Genomic DNA, 20,900 nt, shown 5'->3' on the forward strand with positions numbered 1-20,900 from the left:
CTGCTTAACTTTTCTTGCTATTGCCAGCAGACACTAAAGGTACTATACCTGATCCTTTATTACAGAAGAAGAAATTGGTGCATTAAGTAACACCAGCTGTTTAGTAATGTGAAAGTTGTCCAAAGTGATTTTTGCAGAAAACGAAAATTTCCTCAGTATATGACATCCATAAAATATATTTTGTCAGTCTGCCTTTTCATTTGACTTATATCTCCAATATAGATTGCATTCTGATTTCCTCATTTTATTTATTATTTAAGGAATAAAAATGCTCTATACAACAAGTTCCATGAAAATGTTATGAAGAATGGAAAGCATTTATTTTTATCTTTGAATATAAAGAATTGATAATTCCTATTTTGTATCAAGTCATTAACTTCCATTATAACCCTAGCATAACTTGATTGTATAATGTGGTCTAGGTTTATAGATAAACACCTAAATAATTTCTTCAGACTATTTCAGTGTCTGTGTAGCAACTAATTTATATTTGTTACAGTCAATAAACTATTATCCATAAGTATAACTGATTTAGATTGTGCATTATATCCTATTTGCAACTCCTTTGTATTCATTTATTTTTATGTATGTAATTAGTTAATTATTCCATCATATTTTCAAAAAGAATAGGAGACCAATGGGAAGCCTTGTTTTGTACTTTTTATATTTTTTCTTTTATAAATATGTCCTTATCTAAATATACATTGTTGTTATTATGTAATTCATAAGGTAAATTTATAAATGTTAATGGGAAACCAAATCCTTCTACTACTCCAAATAGATATTTTCTGTAGCCATACATATGACTCTGTGTCATTAGCATTTCTGTATGCATAATGTAATAATGTTAATGTTCTTTTTATGTTGTCTTATGTTCGACTCTTAATTATAAATCATGTCTGGTATGCATTAATGTTTTAGCATTATTTTTATTTCTTCTGATAACAGATGCATATATATTTTATAATCAGCATTTAGTAATGATATTAGGTTTTATGAAGAACAGCTACTATGTGTCGTCCTGTTTTAGCACTGGTGTTAATTCATATTTCCATGATAATCGAATAAGTGACTTTGTCATCCTACCATGACTTCTCTCAATAAATGTATAATATTTTGTGATAGTAATTTATACATTTCCGAAACTGTGCCAGCACTACTGGGTAGTTTGTTATTTTTTATATGATTAATTTTGTAGTTGTTATTGTTTTAATAACATTTCAGTATTGTGATCACTAAATTGTTACTTTATTTTACTTTAGTAAAATTGTTGTGTGATAGGTTGTAAGGTGGCTTAGCAGGATGAGATAAATGGTAGGCAAGATGAGAAAGAACATGTTTTTCTGTTTAAGCAAACAGTTTATAGGTGAAATTATAGCTAGAACTGCTGTTAGATTGGATAAAACAGAGATTACATTATTGAGGAAAAAGTAATGTGCAAATATTCATGTGCAAATATTCAACTGATACAATGTGTAGAATAACAGATGCACTATCTAACCATGGTTATCATCTTATATTTGTATAGCTTTTACAGGTATTATTGTGCTAGGGGAACAAGTTCCCAAAACTGAAATATATTCTCATATTCATGGTGTGGCCATGTCATGTCTTTGTAGGTTGTGTCCTTGGTTAAAGATACGTATAAAGTTATTCAGGATGAGTACATCACTGGCAAAGACAATGACACATTGCCAGCAGTCCACAAATCAGTAAGTACTGTGTAGTTCCTTTTGAGTATTTGTAAGTACTGTGTAGTTCATTTTGAGTATTTGTAAGTACTGTGTAGTTCCTTTTGAGTATTTGTAAGTACTGTGTAGTTCCTTTTGAGTATTTGTAAGTACTGTGTAGTTCCTTTTGAGTATTTTTGTTATCAGAATGTTCTTTCCTTGCAGCTGTAAGTTGTAATGTATTTGTGCATGCAAGTTCTAATGTACAATCTTATTATTACTTTTTTTGGAAAATGTACTGTGTCCTGCATTATGATACTGTGAAATGAGAGCACAATGCCATTTTATTTGATAGGTCAGAAATGCCAGTCCCAGGTGCTGTTGTCATAGTACAACTGCTGTGAAGCAGGTTTGTATGAACTGACCATCCAGTTTACATTTAGAAGAGATGGAGGTACAAACAGACCTTAAGTACTCATTTGTTTGTGATTGCCTTTTGTTCATGCTATGTGCACCTTATACACTGATGATATGTACTTATCTTGGTTCTCTATCACGCTGTTGCAGGTTGTCGAATGCGTCTTTATCGAACAGTAAAGCGTGAAAGGCAAAATAGCGAAGCGGCGTTTCAGCGAATTCTTTCCCTGGGAAAGAATTTGTTTGGCCGCTTTCGTTACTTTGCCTTTTCGGCACTGTAGTGCGATCCCGGAGTTGGTATATTTAAGTAAGGGGGTGTGGGGGGCACAGCCCCCCACGTCGGGGGGGGTGAAGGGCCCCCCCATATTAAGTAATGTTTTACTGGGGGGGTCTATTTTTTTTGTTTCGGAACAGCGATTGTTTTCCATTGAAAAATAATCGCTGTTCTGAAGTTTCGACGTTGTAAGGTTTCGCTCACATGGGGTCAATTATCTGTCGTTTGCTCTTCTGAGCATGCGATATGATAATATAGACCCACTTATCTCAAACCCCTTCCTCAACAATCTTCCCTTAGAATGACTTCAGTCTCCCCTTCAATTGGCTACAGTAAAAACTATGCTTTTTGAAACATATCAAAAGCTTATTTTCAACCCATTCCTGTGAAAGGCCCACACAGTAATCCTCTCCTTGTAGTCTCCCTACAAAAATAAACTGGATTACTTTTGGGTCACTACCTAACCTTTTCCACACATTCAGATGACAGAAGTGATAGAACCCTAAGACAGTTTGCTTACAAGTACCCTCACTACACCCCCCTTGAATTTGAAACTTATGGTGCCTTATGAATTAATACACCTATGACCAAACTGGAATACTGCCTTCTCATCATATCATGAAATCTGTCTATAATACAGAGAGACTTCAGACCACAAGTGCATTGTGTTAGTTCATCACTTTGTCAGTTACAAGAGGACACTGCTGTAGTTCTCTACAGAAAAGCGAACTCCTGTTTTTTTGGCCATTGCTGTTCATCAATCATAAAGAGTCACAATAAGTCCATAAACTGCTCTGTAAAACAAACAAATGTAAATGTACATACCTTGACAAAAAAAAAAAAAAAAAAAAAAAAGCATCTGTTAACAAAGTTTTTGCTGCCCCAGTAGCATGGCACTGACTCCCTCAGGATGTAAAGAAGCATTAGAAATCAACTTTTAGACAGAAGCTTTTTAAACACTTGAAATAACAGTGTAAGTGTAACTTCACAAGAAAAGGCAGAAACACCAAATAAATTAAATGTGACCGAACAATATTTGCACTGTTAGAAAACCTATACCTGGACTCTATATACTGTCTTACTTCTATTTGCTAGGTCAAGATACAGATGTCTGTACTTTGTATCAGACTGCATGCAGATTTGTTATGTTTGTAAAACTTTGTGGCATGATTTTAAACTGGCATTGCCAAGCATCTTTGAGTCATGACTGGAAATGGTCTTTGGACCATTTCACTTACCTAGATAGAGAAGCGTACAGAAAATTCTGAGATGTCTATAGTCTGAATCTTCATTCTAGTTCCCAGAAGCACAAAATACTTTTACCAGAATCCAGTAAAATGTTTTTCATTTAACTAGTTAATTGTTATTTTTGTCTCATTCAGCCAAAACTTTCTTTAGAGAAGATGCCATGCCCTGAGACAAGAACATCACAGCACAAACTTATGAATGTTCTTTCAAGAGTAACCAGTCAAACTAAGAAACTTTTGTTTACAGAATACAAGGGAACTGAAGTATCTATGGAAAAATTCTTTGGGCACATGGGGAATATGCACATTCTACCCAGAATGTATCCAGAAAGCAGAATTGAACCCCAACCCTGGGAGCTCATGGAGAAAGGCAGCACTAAACACTAAATCAGCATGTATCTCCTTCACTCACTGTACACCTATGATGTTACAGCTTTTGTTTCAGTAAGTTTAACTATTGAGTAAGATAGATAGGAAGTCCACCCTTATTTAAAAATAGTGTATGGCACACTAAACTTGAAAGTAAAGTGCAACAACTCAGCATAGTTCGATTTTTTTCCATTTCTGCATCATGTTTAGTGGTCACACAAAGCAAATCATTATAACATTTCCTTCCCCCATTTACATTTATTTATTTGATTACAGTTTGATTGCTAGGTTGCCCTAACATTTTTTTCCACAAGGAAGGTCTTATAATATGCTTATCTGTGTTTTTGTCTTTCTTGCCTCCTTGCTTTATGTACTACCTACATTCCCCTAGACGTTACAGGTATATGTACAAAAGGCAAAGATTATACAACAGATGTTGTGGCTATTTCATCTAGAAAAGACAGTGGCAAGACATTTTGAGAAAAACAATACGTATAGCTGAAAAAAAGTTATCATATATACAATATTTAACTATCTGGATACTTTCTTTCTGTAGTCTAACACTATTAGTTGTAAGGGAGCAGAGCTTCTTTGTTAGTAGTATATAATGAGAAGTGTTACATCTTTAAATTTGTGTGGTAAGAAAGAAATATTAGTGAAATATTATGGACAGTTAGGCAGTTAAAATAAAAATCCTGGTGCAAACAGTGAAAGATGTTGACGTTGATAAATGAATGCAGTATTTGTACAGGTATAGAGGTGTTTGAGTGATAGAAAGCTAGAAAGATGAGATATAATAATTAGTTTATGTTGTTATTCCGAGGTTGGAAAATTATTGTTTTATAACATTAGTGATATGAGGACCTGGGAAAGAGGGTTTTGCTTTATCTCAGTGATGCTGTTATGACTTGTAATGTCTTAAACTTTCACTGTGGTTAGTAAGACTGTGACAGTTTGACGTAACTTCTGCATTAGTTAGAAATTACTCAGTGGATAGTGGGGCTGTTCTTCTGTACAGCAAAAGTAACATTTTTCACGTTAGAGTTTTAAGTTATATGCAAAACTTAGTCCCATGTCTAGCAACTGTTGCTTTACTCAGTTTGCTAAGGTTCCATTTTGAAACTTATTTTTGATTTGACATGCCTACCTATGTCTGAGACCACTATAGTTTGTTTACCACCATAAGACATAATAAATGTCATGCGATACCGCATCCAGATTCCATGGCAACAATAAGTCAGCATCCATCACAGTGATGGGTAGGTAGGCATGTTTTTGCCATTTCTTATTCATATAGGCATTTATATTTGTACAGCTTTCGATGTAACCCTAGAGTCTATGCTAATACTTTTGCATCTGCATGTGCAACACAACTGCATACTAGGGATCTGGCTTCACCAAGGTTACTTAAGGGGTCAGTGTTGAAATATCCACTGAGCACTGTGACGCCCCAACACTGGCCCAGTAATCAAGGAACCTCAATCCTCACCACTGACGACAGTGAGGAACGTACACACTGGGAGGATGACAAGTACATACACAGTAAAGTGCAGTTTCCCTTAAGAGCACACAGAGGTCAGAGTCAGTCTGGGGCTGGTCTCTCCCTCTTTCTCCAGATCTCCAGTAAGACTCCCCACTGGCACAGCTGTAAGGTTGAGATCTCAACTGAGTGGCCAAACCAAGATCTCCAGTACCCTCTCTGTCCAACCAGTGCTTTGTGTCCCTGCCCCAAGTAGCTGACACACACATTCTTTGAGATTTGATTTATACATAAACACACACATACACACATTCCTGGGAAAGGATGGCACAGGTTTACTAGCTATGCCCACTTATAACCAGACTATAATGAAATTCCGACTGACACCAGCCACACTTTATCAACTACTTTAAGACCCTTAATAAAGGGTGTTCATTCCTACTATGTAATACTACTATTAATCCATATGGTAGTTTGACCATGCGCCATGCTATTAGGAGTGGTCTGTACAGTGTCACCAAATAGATATGTAAGTACACTAAGAGCTTAAATATCTCTAAACAGACCAGCCTCAATTAAAAGGTTTAAATATGTTTAGTAATAAATAATAAAAGAGCAAGACAATACTCAGTTAAGTAATCAGTTACATCAGAGTTCAAAATCACAGGAAATATTTAAAACAACATTGCAGGACAGTCTCAAATATATAAAGAAAACATCTAAGCGATACTTTACTATGTTCCCATCTGAATCTAAAAGAGTTACTATGCCCTAAAAACATACTTACAGCAAGGCAAGAGCAGTGAGTGGATGTGCTTGCTAGGTCAAAGACAACATACAAAATGCCCTATTTCTCTCTCAGAAAGTTCTTAAATTAATATCAAATGTTACCGCTGGGTTAGCTTGGATGACATCACTTTTTGTCACCTGACTTTTGGTCCCAAGCTAAACCCCCAATGTCAGAAACTACCAACATTTAACATCTCTCTGTGAAAATGCATAGGTTCATAGGTAGGTACTAGGCTATTGGCCATAGGGCCTATATATGCCTAGCCAAAAAATGTACCCTGGCTTTCACCACCCAAGAAAATTATTTTCCTGTGCCCCTATCGAGCAGAGCCACAGAAGTGATCCCTGGGGTGAATTTCCCCTTTCCCATCCAATCATCAAGATTTTTCTTGAAGAGTGCTAATGAGGAGCTCTGTTTGACATACATAGGTAGTCTGTTCCAGAGTATGGGAAGTCTCTGGGACAGAAATCTATCCCTCCAGCATGTTCTGTTTATTGTGGTGACAAGGTTTAGGTCCCTAGAGCGTGTAGCTTGGAGGGATTGGGATTTCTTTAAGTGGAGCATGTCCAACAGCTCTGGGTTTGACAAAGCTTTGTATGTTAGGCAGAGATCGCCCCTGAGTAGGCGATATGCGATGGAGTAAAGCTGTAGTTTTTTGAGACGATCTGCGTAGGGCATCTGTTTGAGGCCAGTAATCCTCTTTGTGAGGTATTTCTGTGGTCTTTCCAGTTGTTGTATATGTCTTGTGAGGTACATACCAAAAGGGGCATTGTACTCTATAATGGGTCTAATGAGTGATGAGTAGAGGGGAACAATGCCCTTTTTTTTTCTGGATGAGAATCCTTTTGTGATGAGATGAGCCACGTAGAAGGATTTCCTGACCACTGTGGCGATGTGATTATCAAAGGAGAGACTACTGTCCACCTGTGTCCCAAGGTCCCTTATCACATTTTCAGCATTAAGTAGACTACCAGCTATGTGGTAGTTCATGGGTACAGCGTTTTTACCAAAGGGGATGACAATACACTTTTTGGCATTGAGCTTCAGGCCATGGCTTTGATACCAGGTATCTGTCTCAGTGAGGCCCTTTTGTAGTTTGTCCACATCGTTAGGAGTTTCGATTATGGCTCCTAGTTTGCAGTCATCTTCAAACTTTGTTAGCCAAAGACCTTCTGTGTTAGCCTGCACTTCAGAGAAGTAGATACCAAACAGGAGAGGACCCAGGACTGAACCCTGTGGTACTCCACTTGTCACAGGTCTGAAGTCGGATTTGGAATCCACTACTTTCACAGTGTGGGTTCTGTCCGTGAGCCAGTTGGCAACCCATCTTGTGACATAGGGATTTATACCTAGTTTAGTGAGCTTATCTATAATTCCAGAGTGGGGGATGGTGTCGAAAGCCTTGGTGAGATCTAGATAAGCTGTGTGAACCATTTTACCCTCATCTATGGCTTTGGTGACTGCTTCAAATAAGTCAATCAGGTTTAGGAGACATGATCTGCCTTTTACAAATCCAAACTGGGTAGGGTCCAGAGTTTGGAGATTACCAATGTCTTTATGAGTTCCATGATGATACGTTCCATGGCCTTGCAGACCAGGCTCATCAGGCTAATGGGGCGGTAGTTCCCAGGGTCCGTCGTGGCTCCACCTTTGTGGAGTGGGATAACCGTCGCGGTGCGCCATTCAGTGGGTACAAAGCCTGAGGTGAGGCTATGATTGAATATGTTACTTAGGTAGGGTGTCAGTTCATTCTGTAGTTTGTGTAGAACGCAGCCTGGGATATTATCAGGTCCCATGGAAGCTGTGTTCTTGGCTTTGGAGAGTGTGTTTTTTACCTGTGCAGCTGTGATTATAGGAACTTTGCATTCTTCCGGTATAGAGATAGGGGGTAAAGTTAGCACTGAACCTATCTGCTAGGATGTTGGCAATAGCAGTTGGTTCTGTATATTTAGCGCCATTGTGCTGTAACTCAGAGCAGATCTAAGTGTTCCCATTGAGATTCTTGACAGAGCTATAGAATGCTTTGTGGTTGTCTGTAGAGTCAGTGGCAATTTTGTTTCCGTAACTAGCTTTGGAGGATTTTATGAGGGATCTCAGCTTCTTGCTGAGGTTGACCAGGGAGTTCCTCCAGTCATGGGGTTTTACTCTTTTTTGCAACAGTTTCTTTCTTCTGTTGTAGAGTTTGTTTATGGCAGAGGACCACCAGAGTGGCTTCCTTTTTTGGAGGATAACATCTTGGTTCTGTTAGGGATAGCATGATCCATGCACTCGTGTAAGTGCTTATAAAGTGCATTTGTGTAGGATTCAGCAGTCATACCTCTATTGTCCATCTGCATGGGTGTCGTGAAGTTTGCCACTTCTGTCTTAAGAAGTGTGAAGTTGGCTTTGGAGAAGTTTTTTGCGATGGTTTCCCTAATTGGGGGTGGGATGTGGATGTCTAGGCTGATTAGCTTGTGGTCGGATCTGACCAACGAGGAATTGACCTCTGGTGTGGAACACTGGTTTCCCATGTTGGTAATGACCAGGTCTAGGATATTGCTGCCCCTGGTGGGGGTGTGAATAAGTTGATCCAAGACGTTGGAATTTATGAATTCTAGAAAACGTTGAGCAAAAGAGTTGGTACATGAGTAGTTTTCCCAGTTAATGGTGGGGTAGTTGAAATTGCCCATTATTAGGGTGTTGGGTTGTACCCTAATACTTTCCAGTGTATCAAGAAATGAGGAGTGGGAATCCTAGGGCATGGTGGGGGTTCTGTAGCAAGCTACAATTTGGATTGCCGTCTTGCCCAGAGTTAGTTGCACTTGGATAATCTCTGATGCATTATGCTGTGCAACTAGCCTGGAGGTGTAGATATCCTTAATGAATATGGACACACCTCCGCCTTTAGTGCTTCGTTCTGGGTTAGGTGGCCAAAAGGTGTGGTATGAATTGTAGCCTGGTAATGCAGGGGTGCTCTCTGGAGCTTTGAACCAGGTCTCTGTCACTGCACAGATGTCAGTGTTCTCCATTTTAAGGAGTGCCTCGAGTGAGTGCATTTTGAGGTTTAGACTTCTAGCATTGAGTAGCATTACCCTCAGATTGTGCTTGCTTGTACCTGTTACGGTGGTGACTTTGTCATTTGAACTTTGCCTAAAAAAGGTACTATAGGGGTGGCAAGAGCCTTAGCCAGTATCCGGAATCCTAAGGGCGACAGGTGCAGGCCATCTCTGGCAAAGCATCGTGATCTGTCGATCATGTCTTCCCAGGCAGACAAATACTGGATCCCCTTAGAATGACACCAGAATCTTAACCAATTGTTGAAGTCAATCATTTTGTCCTTGTACTGTGGTATCATTCTGGGTGATGGCAGGATGCTACTCAGGGTTAGGGTCATACCTGCCTGGGATACAAGATCGGAGAGCTAGCCTTCAGATGTTTGCAACTGGTAGAGGATATAAAACTTAAAAAAACAACACAGAGAGTCCCGTAGTGTAGACATCCTGTCTCCTTTTGACTGAAACTGAAAGATAACTTTTATAGCACAATCATAAAACAATTTAATTTCAACTATTTTCTTGAAGTTTTGCAAGTTAACCCTCTGTGTTCTAGTTTGCACTGTTAGAAATATATGCATTCACACGGCTACAATAGTGTATATACATTTCTATTTTAATCCAGCAGGGTGCACTGTGGTCACACATCTAGGCTCAGTACTGTACAAACCCTGTTCAATACTCACGTCTGTGCGAGCAGGTTAATATACATATAACATATAGTTCTAATACATTTGTAAGACAAGCATATGAGTCATTTTGATATTCACTAATGACATGATTATTTACAAAATTCCAGATAGCTGCGCTGGCAGTATTTCCCTTTATCACAACCACAATATCGAATGACACTGTATCGAAGCTCACATCATCAAACCAACTTTTCACCGAAATGGAGGTAGAACAAAAACATTTTTTTGCTTGCCCCCACCCGCTGCATATTATGTATACCAACTCAAAAGATGCCTCCATACTGGAGAAAGGGCAAACACTCAGTCCTAAGAAATACCTAGAGTGCAGTGAAAAGCCAATTCTATGAAATGAGCTTCTGCATGGTGACATTCGATACTGTGGCCAGTTAATGTTTCAGCAGAGACGGTTACTTAAGAAATAACCTTTTATTTATTTTTTCATGAAGGAATGCTGTCTCTGAGTAACACAATCCTTCTTACTGCAGGCAGCTTTCTGATTACCCAGTTCCTTTCCTGAAGCCATGTCATCATTACTGCATGTAGACACTGCCTTTGTGCTACGAGGACAGCTTCAGTTTAGTTTTTGTATAACTAACTAGCTGCACCAGAACCACAGTATTTCTTTTGAAGCAGAGTTTGTGTGGTTGCAGAAAGCAGCTTAACAGTCTGCTGAAAAACATATATAGTATAAAGAAGTGTGGGTTAAGAAACATAACATTTATTATGATGATGATGATGATGATGATTATTATTGTTTAATGAAATCTTGGAAAGTGAGAGGATGCTTGAGGAATGGAGAAAAAGTGTTTTGGTACCGATTTTTAAGAATAAGGGTGATGTGCAGAGCTGTAGTAACTACAGAGGGATTAAATTGATCAGTCACAGCATGAAGTTATGGGAAAGAGTAGTGGAAGCTAGGTTAAGAAGGGAGGTGATGATTAGTGATCAGCAGTATGGTTTCATGCCTGGAAAGAGCACTACAAATGCGATGTTTGCTCTGAGAGTGTTGATGGAGAAGTACAGAGAATGTCGGAAGGAGTTGCATTGTGTTTTTGTAGACTTAGAGAAAGCATATGACAGTGTGCCTAGAGAGGAGTTGTGATATTGTATCAGAAGTCAGGAGTGTCAGAAAAGTATGTAAGAGTGGTACAGGATATGTACGAGGGTAGTGTGACAGCGGTGAGGTCTGCGGTGGGAGTGACGGATGCGTTTAAGGTGGAGGTGGGGTTACATCAAGGATCAGTTCTGAGCCCTTTCTTATTTGCAGTGGTGATGGACAGGTTGACAGATGAGATCAGACAGGAGTCCCTGGACTATGATGTTTGCAGATGACATTGTGATCTGTAGTGAGGTAGGGAACAGGTGGAGGAGACCCTGGAGAGATGGAGATATGCTCTAGAGACAAGAGGAATGAAGGTCAGCAGGACTAAGACAGAATATATGTGTGTGAATGAGAGGGAGGATAGAGGAATGGTGAGGATGCAAGGAGTAGAGGTGGCGAAGGTGGATGAGTTTAAATATTTGGGGTCAGTAGTTCAGAGTAACGGTGAGTGTGGAAGAGAGGTGAAGAAGAGAGTACAGGCAGGATGGAGTGGGTGGAGAAGAGTGCCAAGAGTGATTTGCGACAGACAAGTACCTGTAAGAGTGAAAGGGAAGGTCTACAAGAGGGTAGTGGGACCAGCTATGTTATATGGGTTGGAGACAGTGGCATTGACAAAAAGGCAGGAGTTTGAGCTGGATGTGGCAGAATTAAAGTTGTTAAGATTTGCACTGGGTGTAACGAGGGTGGACAGGATTAAGAATAAATATATTAGAGGGTCAGCTCAGGTTGGAAGGTTTGGAGACAAAGCCAGAGAGGCACAATTACATTGGTTTGGACATGTGCTGAGTAGGGATGCTGAGTATATTGGGAAAAAGATGCTAAGTATGACGCTACCAGGTAACAGGAAAAGAGGAAGGCCTAAGATAAGGTTTATGGATGTGGTGAGAGAGGACATGCAGGTGGTTGGTGTGACAGAGCAAGATGCAGAGGACAGGGAGAAATGGAAACAGGTGATCTGCTGTGGCGACCCCTAATGGGAACAGCCGAAAGAAGATGATGATGTTGTTGTTGTTTTATAAGTCTTTGGCATTGGTCCCCAGGATTTAACAGTTTTCAGTCTTTCTATCTGCCTTATAAAGATGACAGTCCTGGTTACGCCCACTAGAATTTTGGCCTCTTAATCTTGCTGTGATAAAGTACCTTGTATAGACTGAAGTAAAATATGTGTGTCTGTTACTGTCAGGGATGAGGTCATTTCATGTCAGCTGAATGGAGAGCTCACCTGGGTCATCCCCTGAGTAATCTGTACCTTGGATGTCCCAGTTCTCATTTTCATGTACTCATTGTGCAGTAACTCCATGGAAATGAGTAAATCTCTACATGTGCTTCCTCACTTCACATATACCCAAACCTGTGTATCCTGTACTATCCCAGAGGAAGAGCAGCATCTATTACCCACTCAATTTTTCTCACCCCACCCCTCATCTGTTAACTCATGTTCATTGCCTGTCATGTGCTGCAGGTGCTACCAATGTACACACCAAGCCTCTGTGCCAGTGGGCAACTTCAGACCTTGGCACATCATGTATGGCAGCAATCTGGGATGTTGTTTAAAAAATGTGTGCCTTTATAAAGGTATATTTATTGATATTAGTATTGAGCACTTCTAAGAGCAGATGATCCAGAGCACACCCAGAGAATCATTTTGTGTAGTGTTCAACTGCTGGAAACAAAGATAGACATGAAACATTTCTACAAGACTTAAAGCACTAAGCACCTTTTTTTTCAGACCATTTAATTGTATCAAATTATGTATTTCATCTAATGTAAGATTGTCTCCACTTCTAAGACATGTTGGAGTCCATCACCCTATTCCCTCACTGTCTCCTTTCCCTGGCCGGCATTTCATCCTTTCTATTCCAACCTGATTTTCACTGCTTATATCCTACAGCAGTGCATACTGCTGCTTGCCCCCCATTCTTTGTACTTTGCAGGATTTAAGTGAGCACCCCCATTAGTCAGCTATGACTACAGCTTATTCCTTCCTCCAGTTTCCCCAAAGCAGGCATGAGAGAATTAAATCTCTTTATTTTATTATGACTGTGTACCATCTGAATGAATTAGATGGAGTTTCTTTGTAATGCATCTTTTTTTAATTGTGTACTGTGTGTCCTGCTGTAATGTGTCACATTGTCTAGCTTTGAAAATGTGAACAAACTAAGGAGCTAATGATAATTAAGGCCAATAGAAAATAAGCTTGAACAATCAGCAGTCTCCACCTGACATTCAACATTCTAGAGGGGAGAATTAGTATACAGGGAGAGCACCCTTTGTAGCATACAGTCTACACAATGAAGAATGAACTTAAAATGCCATGGTTAGCGAGAAGGAAAAATAAGAAAAGAATAACAGAAGTAATGCAAGACACAGCAGCAGCAGTTACTAGGACCTACCGTTGACTTTTCCCTCAGTAAATTCAGCTCTTTTTTGGACACCTTTATTAAATTATCACTTAAGATATAAGCAAGCATACATTAGTAGAAAAGAAAACAAACCATTTTAACATTTTTCTTTTTAAATACAATATACATCACATATTTTCTTTGCTACTGTCATCATTCCAACATTACAAAAATGTCTGAATTCCTACCTTCCTTTAAACATCACTCCTCCTCCTCCTGAACATTATTATACATGTATTGTTCCCACAATTTCCATTTGTTTCTTTGCAATTTGCTCCTTTTTTTCTCTAAAGATCATTTTTCCAGTTCTTGTATCTCTTTTATAATATTCAGTACCTCAAATACAGTTGGTGTAAATTTTGATTTCCATTTTCAAGTAATTGTTTTTTTGGCAGCCGACAGAATTAAACTTAATAAGGCTTTACTTTGTCTAGGCAATTCAGATCCTGTTTTCCAACTCAAAAGAATAATTTCCTTACTTACAGTCATTTGCTCACCCAATATTTCTGATTGAGTACTCTACACGGAATTTTTAAAATCTGCCAACTCAATACACTCCCAGAATGTATGTTCCCAGTTACCTGTTTCTTCCCCATCACATCTCCAACATTTGCTATCTACCTGAGAAAAAATTATTTGAACACTTGAGGTATAAAATCACCTATGCAAACACTTCCAAGCAGAGATCCTAAACCTTCTGGACTTGATGGCATTCTCATGAGACGTACATATCTCTTTGCATTGTTTTCTTGTAAATTGCTTTTCTGCATTCTCTTCCCTATCTTTTATAACCTCCTATAATTGATTTTTATAGTTATCATGCAATATTATACATGCCCTGCTAATTATCCCTTTTTTAACAACTGCTTCTATTCTAGATTCAACTAAAAACTCTACCAGAGCAGGTCTTTCATTTAAAATCCCCTATCCCTTTCTCTTTGCCTGTACTTTGATATCAATCCCTGATAGGGAAGACAGTCTCTAGCCTGCAATCCAAATGTTAATCCCATTCTATTACCTGTCCCTCTCTAGTTGTTTGTTCCCAGTACCTTGCTTCCTTTGCCAGTTTTCTCAAGTAAATTTAATCCCACTCTAACTAAACTCAGCTGTTGAAAAGATGTTGGTGAGTCTGGAAAATGGAACTGAAAGGTAATAATTGCAGTGTGTGTGTGTGTGTGTGTGTGTGTGTGTGTGTGTGTGTGTGTGTGTGTGTGTGCGCACGAGTGTATGTTTATTCATGTGTGAATTGAAATGGCTTGGACCAAATCTACAGCAACCAGCTACAATACATTATGCTGACCATTATTTATCCATTAAAGCATTTAATTGATCACAATCCGACTTCTCAGTTTTCCATATTTAACAAAGTGAATACGTGTGTTTGTGTGTGTTTGTGCCCTTGCATCTGTGTGCATTACTGTGTGTGTGTGTGTGTGTGTGTGTGTGTGTGTGTGTATACACTGAATTTCTATATTTATGAGAGAGATTGCCTCTGCATCTTTATGTAAAGGTGTGCATGTATGTGTTTATGTAAAGGTGTGCTTACGTGCGCATATGCGTGTGTGTGTGTGCGTGTGTGTGCGTGTGCACGTGCGTGCTTTGTGTGCACAAGTGTATGTTTATTCATGTGTGAATTGAAATGGCTTGGACCAAATCTACAGCAACCAGCTACAATACGTTATGCTGACCATTATTTATCCATTAAAGCATTTAATTGATCACAATCCGACTTCTCAGTTTTCCATATTTAACAAAGTGAATACGTGTGTTTGTGTGTGTTTGTGCCCCTGCATCTGTGTGCATTATTTTGTGTGTGTGTGTGTGTGTGTGTGTGTGTGTGTGTGTGTGTGTGTGTGTGTGTGTGTGTGTATATATATATATATATATATATATATATATATATATATACACTGAATTTCTATATTTATGAGAGAGACCGCTTCTGCGTCTTTATGTAAAGGTGTGCATGTATGTGTTTATGTAAAGGTGTGCTTATGTGCGCATATGCGTATGTGCACGTGCGTGCTTTGTGCGCACAAGTGTATGTTTATTCATGTGTGAATTGAAATGGCTTGGACCAAATCTACAGCAACCAGCAACAATACATTATGCTGACCATTATTTATCCATTAAAGCATTTAATTGATCACAATCAGACTTCTCAGTTTTCCATATTTAACAAAGTGAATACATGTGTTTGTGTGTGTTTGTGCCCCTGCATCTGTGTGCATTACTTTGTGTGTGTGTGTGTGTGTGTGTGTGTGTGTGTGTGTGTGTGTGTGTGTGTGTGTGTATACACTGAATTTCTATATTTATGAGAGAGACTGCCTCTGCGTCTTTATGTAAAGGTGTGCATGTATGTGTTTATGTAAAGGTGTGCCTTACGTGCGCATATGCGTGTGTGTGTGTGTGTGTATATGTGTGCCTGAGTTGCTGTATTTGTCTTATACACTCAGTACTGTAGACTAGATTCAGAAAACTTGCAAGCAAATTTGTGCCATGAAAAGCCATGTGCAGGATGTATGTGAGTTAGAAAAACAAGCTCTGAGACATGGTCAGGCCTCGTATATCCAAAAGGATGTATAGTGATATGGTAATGAGCAGTATTATTAAAATGCATGTCTTCATGTGCGCTAATGAGGTAAAACAAGATGGCTGAGTGATTCAGAAACATGCAAATGCCACACAACAGAGCTGGACCTGCAGCATATTTGAACCCAGCTAAAAGCTGGTGTTCAGACTGAGGGAATCCCTAAGTAATATTAGGGCTTACCTTCCACTTGCATTACCCTGCTCAGTATACCCTGCGTAAAGATTTAAAAGTATTATCAACTTATGTTATGTTACAGTGGATAACTACAGTAAAAGTAGGCATACTTGAGAAGAATATTTGTAGTAGGTTCAGAAGTCGCTGCTCTCTTAGTTGCTCACCACAGGTGGCAGCTGCAGTGCCACCACCACCACCATTACCACCAGCAGAAGCACCCAGCATGAGCATATCTGGGTCGTAAAGTTCCACAATCACTGCCACACCTCCTGCCCTACCTGCACCACCTGCTTCAGGTAGCCCAGCACTGAATGTTGGGACAGTTGTACCTGCTGGTAGCAGTGCCATCAGCAACTGGAAAACCTTGTGGGAGAGATTATTGACAGGAAGTTTTATGCCAGAGTCGGCCTGGTGGGGAACCTCTGATGACAACTCATTGAATCAAGTGTAATCTTTTAAGGATGCCAAGGAATCTCCCACTGAGTTGCAGCTGACAGAAACTGCAGCTGCAGACACTCCATCTTATACCCCTTATTGTGGTGCTCCCCTCCTTTTTGTGTTCATGCCTACACCTGTTGGTTGTTCAGTCCTCCCCTCAGTATTGACTTCCCTCTGTTTGTCTAATGTCTTCTTCACAGTTATGTTCCCCATTCCTCATTTGGTCACTACATACCTTGTCATTTGTTTCTGCCTTCCCTTACTACTGAACCTAACCTTTCCTTATGTCTCTAACTTCCATCCCCAACATACCTTATCTTAATAAAAACGTGCCCCCTGTCCCACAAAACAAAAACAAAATCACCTTACCTTCTTCTACCTCCATATTTCTCTCCTGCTCATTCCTTCATTGCTTACCCTCTATTTTACCCTCTACTTGCTTACACTTTTTACACTTTTTATGTCTTTCCTGTACTTCCATTCCCACCCTTTAATCTGGTCAAATAATGATAAATACCCCTCTTGAATCCCCATCTAGGTTTTCCAAATCACTTATCTGTTGTGATCGTACTCTGTGTGACACTTCACTAAGAGCACCTGTGATGCCTTAGTACAACTGACAACAACTAGTACTGCTCATTGTATAGCAAAGAAGTGGGCTGCCATGTTCCATATGGCCAACTGTTAAGTATGACCACTGATATGCACTATGTAGATTGGCCTCAGGTGGCAATGGCTGTAAAAATGACATTGGCTTCATTATGTGGGAGTTGGCTAACACAGCATATGGTTAAACTGCCAGCATTTCAGTAGTTCACCTTGCAAAGACTTACAGTGCCAACCACGTCTCTGGATAATAGATTAGACCCAAAGTTGCTCTCCTAATTAGTCTCTGTTGAGTCTTATTCTTTCATTCTACAAGTGTGTAACCGCCAACTGTTTTTTTGAAATCTTTTGTTCCACTGCTTCTGTAGCTCAGGCTATAAATAAAGTACTTTGCATAGTCTAAATGGGGAGGATTGTGGGTTCAAGTCCTCTCAGGAGTGTATGCTTTTTGCCTTTATTATTATATGTTCATCATACTGATCACTACTGCAGTAGTCTTACCTATACAGCTTATGTCCTGCATAGGATAAAACAGCTGCCAGCATCCAAAGTTTCAGGGCACTTTCCACGCACCCAAACCATCAATCAGCTCGAGATAAAAAGACAGCTTTGGATACCAAGCTGTTCAGAGCTTTCCTCCCACCAAAAAGTATGCTCCTCTGAGGCTTTCAAGGATTGAAGGTCAGTTTGTGCTGATGTTCTTCGTGTTTCACTGTTGCAGTCATCACATTTGGGTTGTCTGCCTGCAGGTAACCCTCAGCCGGCTTGAATATCAGAGTATTGGGATTTCTGCATTGGATGCTATCACTTCTTCCATGACATCAGGTCGTCAGGGGTAGAAAACATGCAGCCGATGCCATTACACCAGTCTTTCTTGCCGTGCGGTGCCCGAAGCAGAAGCAGTTCGTAAGTGCCGGTCAGCCGACTCCTGAAATTTTCGTTTTCGAGTTTCAGACCTGAAGTCTTCAAAAAGATAAGTACCCCGTTGGGCATCCTTTTTTCTTGCTCTAACCAATGTCAGAAAAAATTAATAATTGTCTTGCCTGTGGAATGCAAATACCTCATAGAGATTTTCATTCTTACTGCGTCACCTGTTTACACCCAGACCACGATATCTCTCAACTTTGTTTCAAGCTACAAATACATACTTTTCAGGCCTAAAGCTCACACTATGCCTAGAAAACCAATGACCAAAGCGCATTCTCAGGCTCACATGCCTCAGAAACAAATGATTAGAATGGCTGAAGACCTTATTATCTTAATTAGGGGAAGCCAGCCTTCCCCCTGTAAGAAACCTAGAACTGATTTTCCTTCTGATTCTTCTGATCAGGAATCTGATATCTATTCCTTCTAACTACCAGGATTTACCCTTACCCTTATCTACTTATGAGGATTCTGAGGCAGAGGATTCCATTCCCTCTGCTTCCCCTCCAGAAGATTTCTGTTTTGGTGAAACCTTGCATACCCTTAGGGAACATTTCCACTGGGAAAGCCAGGACTATTCTCAGTCCAAAAAGAGACTTAGGGAAGTCTTAAACCTGCCTCAGCACAGGCCTTTAGCTATCCCTCCTGTTCTGGAGATTGTATATGATGTTTTTTTGGAATCCAGCCTTACCCCAGACACTTTGCCCCCAGCTCCCAGGAAAGCTGACAGGTACTACAGAGTACCTGACTCTCACAAATTCCTCTTCAATAATCCTACTGTGGATCCAGAGACCATTTCCCAAGGACCTAAAAGCATTAAGGCTACTATTGCCAAAAATCCTACCCCTTATGACAGGGATTCTAGGGCTTTAGACAGCTGGGGTAAGAAGGTATACACCTCTGCTACTCTGGCCATTAGCGCTTTAAATTCATATTTCATATTCATATGTTAAAGTATCGTCAACATATTTTGGGACTAATTAAACAGAAAATGATGTTGATTCCTGACTGTGCTGAACACAAGGATTTGCAAGAGTTAATGCATTCTGCTGACCAAGTTGGTAAACATACTTTGCAATGTGGTTTTGATGCTTTAGAAGCATCTTGCAGGGCTGCTGTTATTGGGTCTGTACTTAGAAGGCATGCTTGGCTTAAGGAACAAAACTTGCCAGATCATGTTAAAGCCAAATTACTGAATGTACCCTTAAACCGAGAACGCCTTTTTGGCAACAAAGCAGAAGAAGTCCTTAAAAGAATGGAGGAAAAAGCTAAATCTATGCAAACTGTTAAAGATTTCTTACAAGTACAGCCACCTAGATTCAGTAGGCATTAGCCTTCAAAGAACTGATCCTTCCCAGTTCCTTCCAGGCCTTCTCAGTCCAAACCCGGGACCAGCAGACCACCAAGACTTCAGCCTCAGACTATGCACAGATCTAAGCAGTGGGGCGTTCCCACTCCCAAAACAGGGAGTCGTAAGGCACCCCCCCATGGAAAAATTGTGCAATGACATCCTTAACTCTTCCAAGCCTAGCTCAACTACTTGCACCTGTAGGAGAAAAGCTCACCCTGCATACAAGAAACTGGGAATTCATTACCCAAGACAAGTGGGTTTTAAATATAGTTTCCCTAGGATACAGATTCCACTTCCACTCTCTCCCACCCCCAAGTGGATGGCCAGACCTCCCCCCAAACCAGTGGGTGGAGGCCCAAATACAAGTGCTCTCTCTCTCTCCTCAATATCAAGGCTGTTCAACCTGTCCCAGCAGAACAAAGGGGACAAGGTTTCTATTCAAGACTATTCCTGGTTCCCAGAAAAGAAAACTCCTGGTGTCCTATCCTAGACCTGTCAATCCTCAACACCTTTCTGGTGGTTCCAAAATTCAAAATGCTAACTCTTCAACAGCTTCTTCCTATGCTAGCCAAAGATGCCTGGCTGGCAACCCTAGATTTAAAATAAGCTTATCTGCACATCCCAGTCAGAGAATCTTACATACCTACGCTTCAGGGCATGCTCTATGCACTATCAGTTCTCTGCACTTCCCTTTGGCTTATCTACTGCGCCCAGGGTATTCACAAAGTGCCTAGCTCCAGCCATTGCATTTTGCAGGCAGAGAAATATTCAGATTTACCCATATTTGGACGATCGACTGATTCAGGCAGAGTCAGGACTTGCTATTACAGCACCTGGCATTTGTAAAGAGACTTCTAACTTGACTGGGATACACCCTCAACGAGAAGAAATCACACCTATTACCCTGCCAACAGATTGTATTCCTGGGAGCAAGCTTGAACACAACTTCCCAGATGGCATTCCTCACCACAGAGAAACAAGTTTATTTGACAACCTACTTCAACCTACTGGCCACACAAACCCAGCTATCTGCAAGGAAAATCCTGCAAGCCCTGGGGTTCATGGCCTCTTGTATTCTGCTAATTCCATATGCAAGACTGCATATGAGTAAACTTCAATGGTATTTAAAAAGTCTTTGGTGTCAACATTCTCAGGACCTGAAAACAATGATTCCTATCATTCCTTGCCCAAGGGCAGAGTTCCTTTGTTGGGCAGGGGCCTGCTACCACAACAAGGGCCTCCCTTTCATTCTACCCCCTGCCACCCAAACCCTAACAGACGCATCAGACTATGCATGGGGGGCTCACATGGCAGGGCAGTGCATTCAGGGCAAATGGAA

At 40.2% G+C, this 20,900-nt stretch overlaps 1 protein-coding gene across 1 annotated transcript in view; it reads left to right on the forward strand.

Annotated features, from left to right (window-relative positions):
- Positions 1-20,900, forward strand: part of TSPAN2 (tetraspanin 2) — a 977,937-nt gene that overhangs the window by 837,960 nt on the left and 119,077 nt on the right. Inside the window, exon 5 of the mRNA XM_044076441.1 lies at positions 1,620-1,712. Within this exon, the coding sequence (XP_043932376.1) occupies positions 1,620-1,712 (93 nt within the window). The remainder of the gene's footprint in view (positions 1-1,619; positions 1,713-20,900) is intronic.

This window comes from Protopterus annectens, chromosome 7.part0 (assembly GCF_019279795.1).
Source record: "Protopterus annectens isolate FY-2018-M chromosome 7.part0, PAN1.0, whole genome shotgun sequence".
Taxonomy (NCBI): Eukaryota; Metazoa; Chordata; order Ceratodontiformes; family Protopteridae; genus Protopterus; species Protopterus annectens.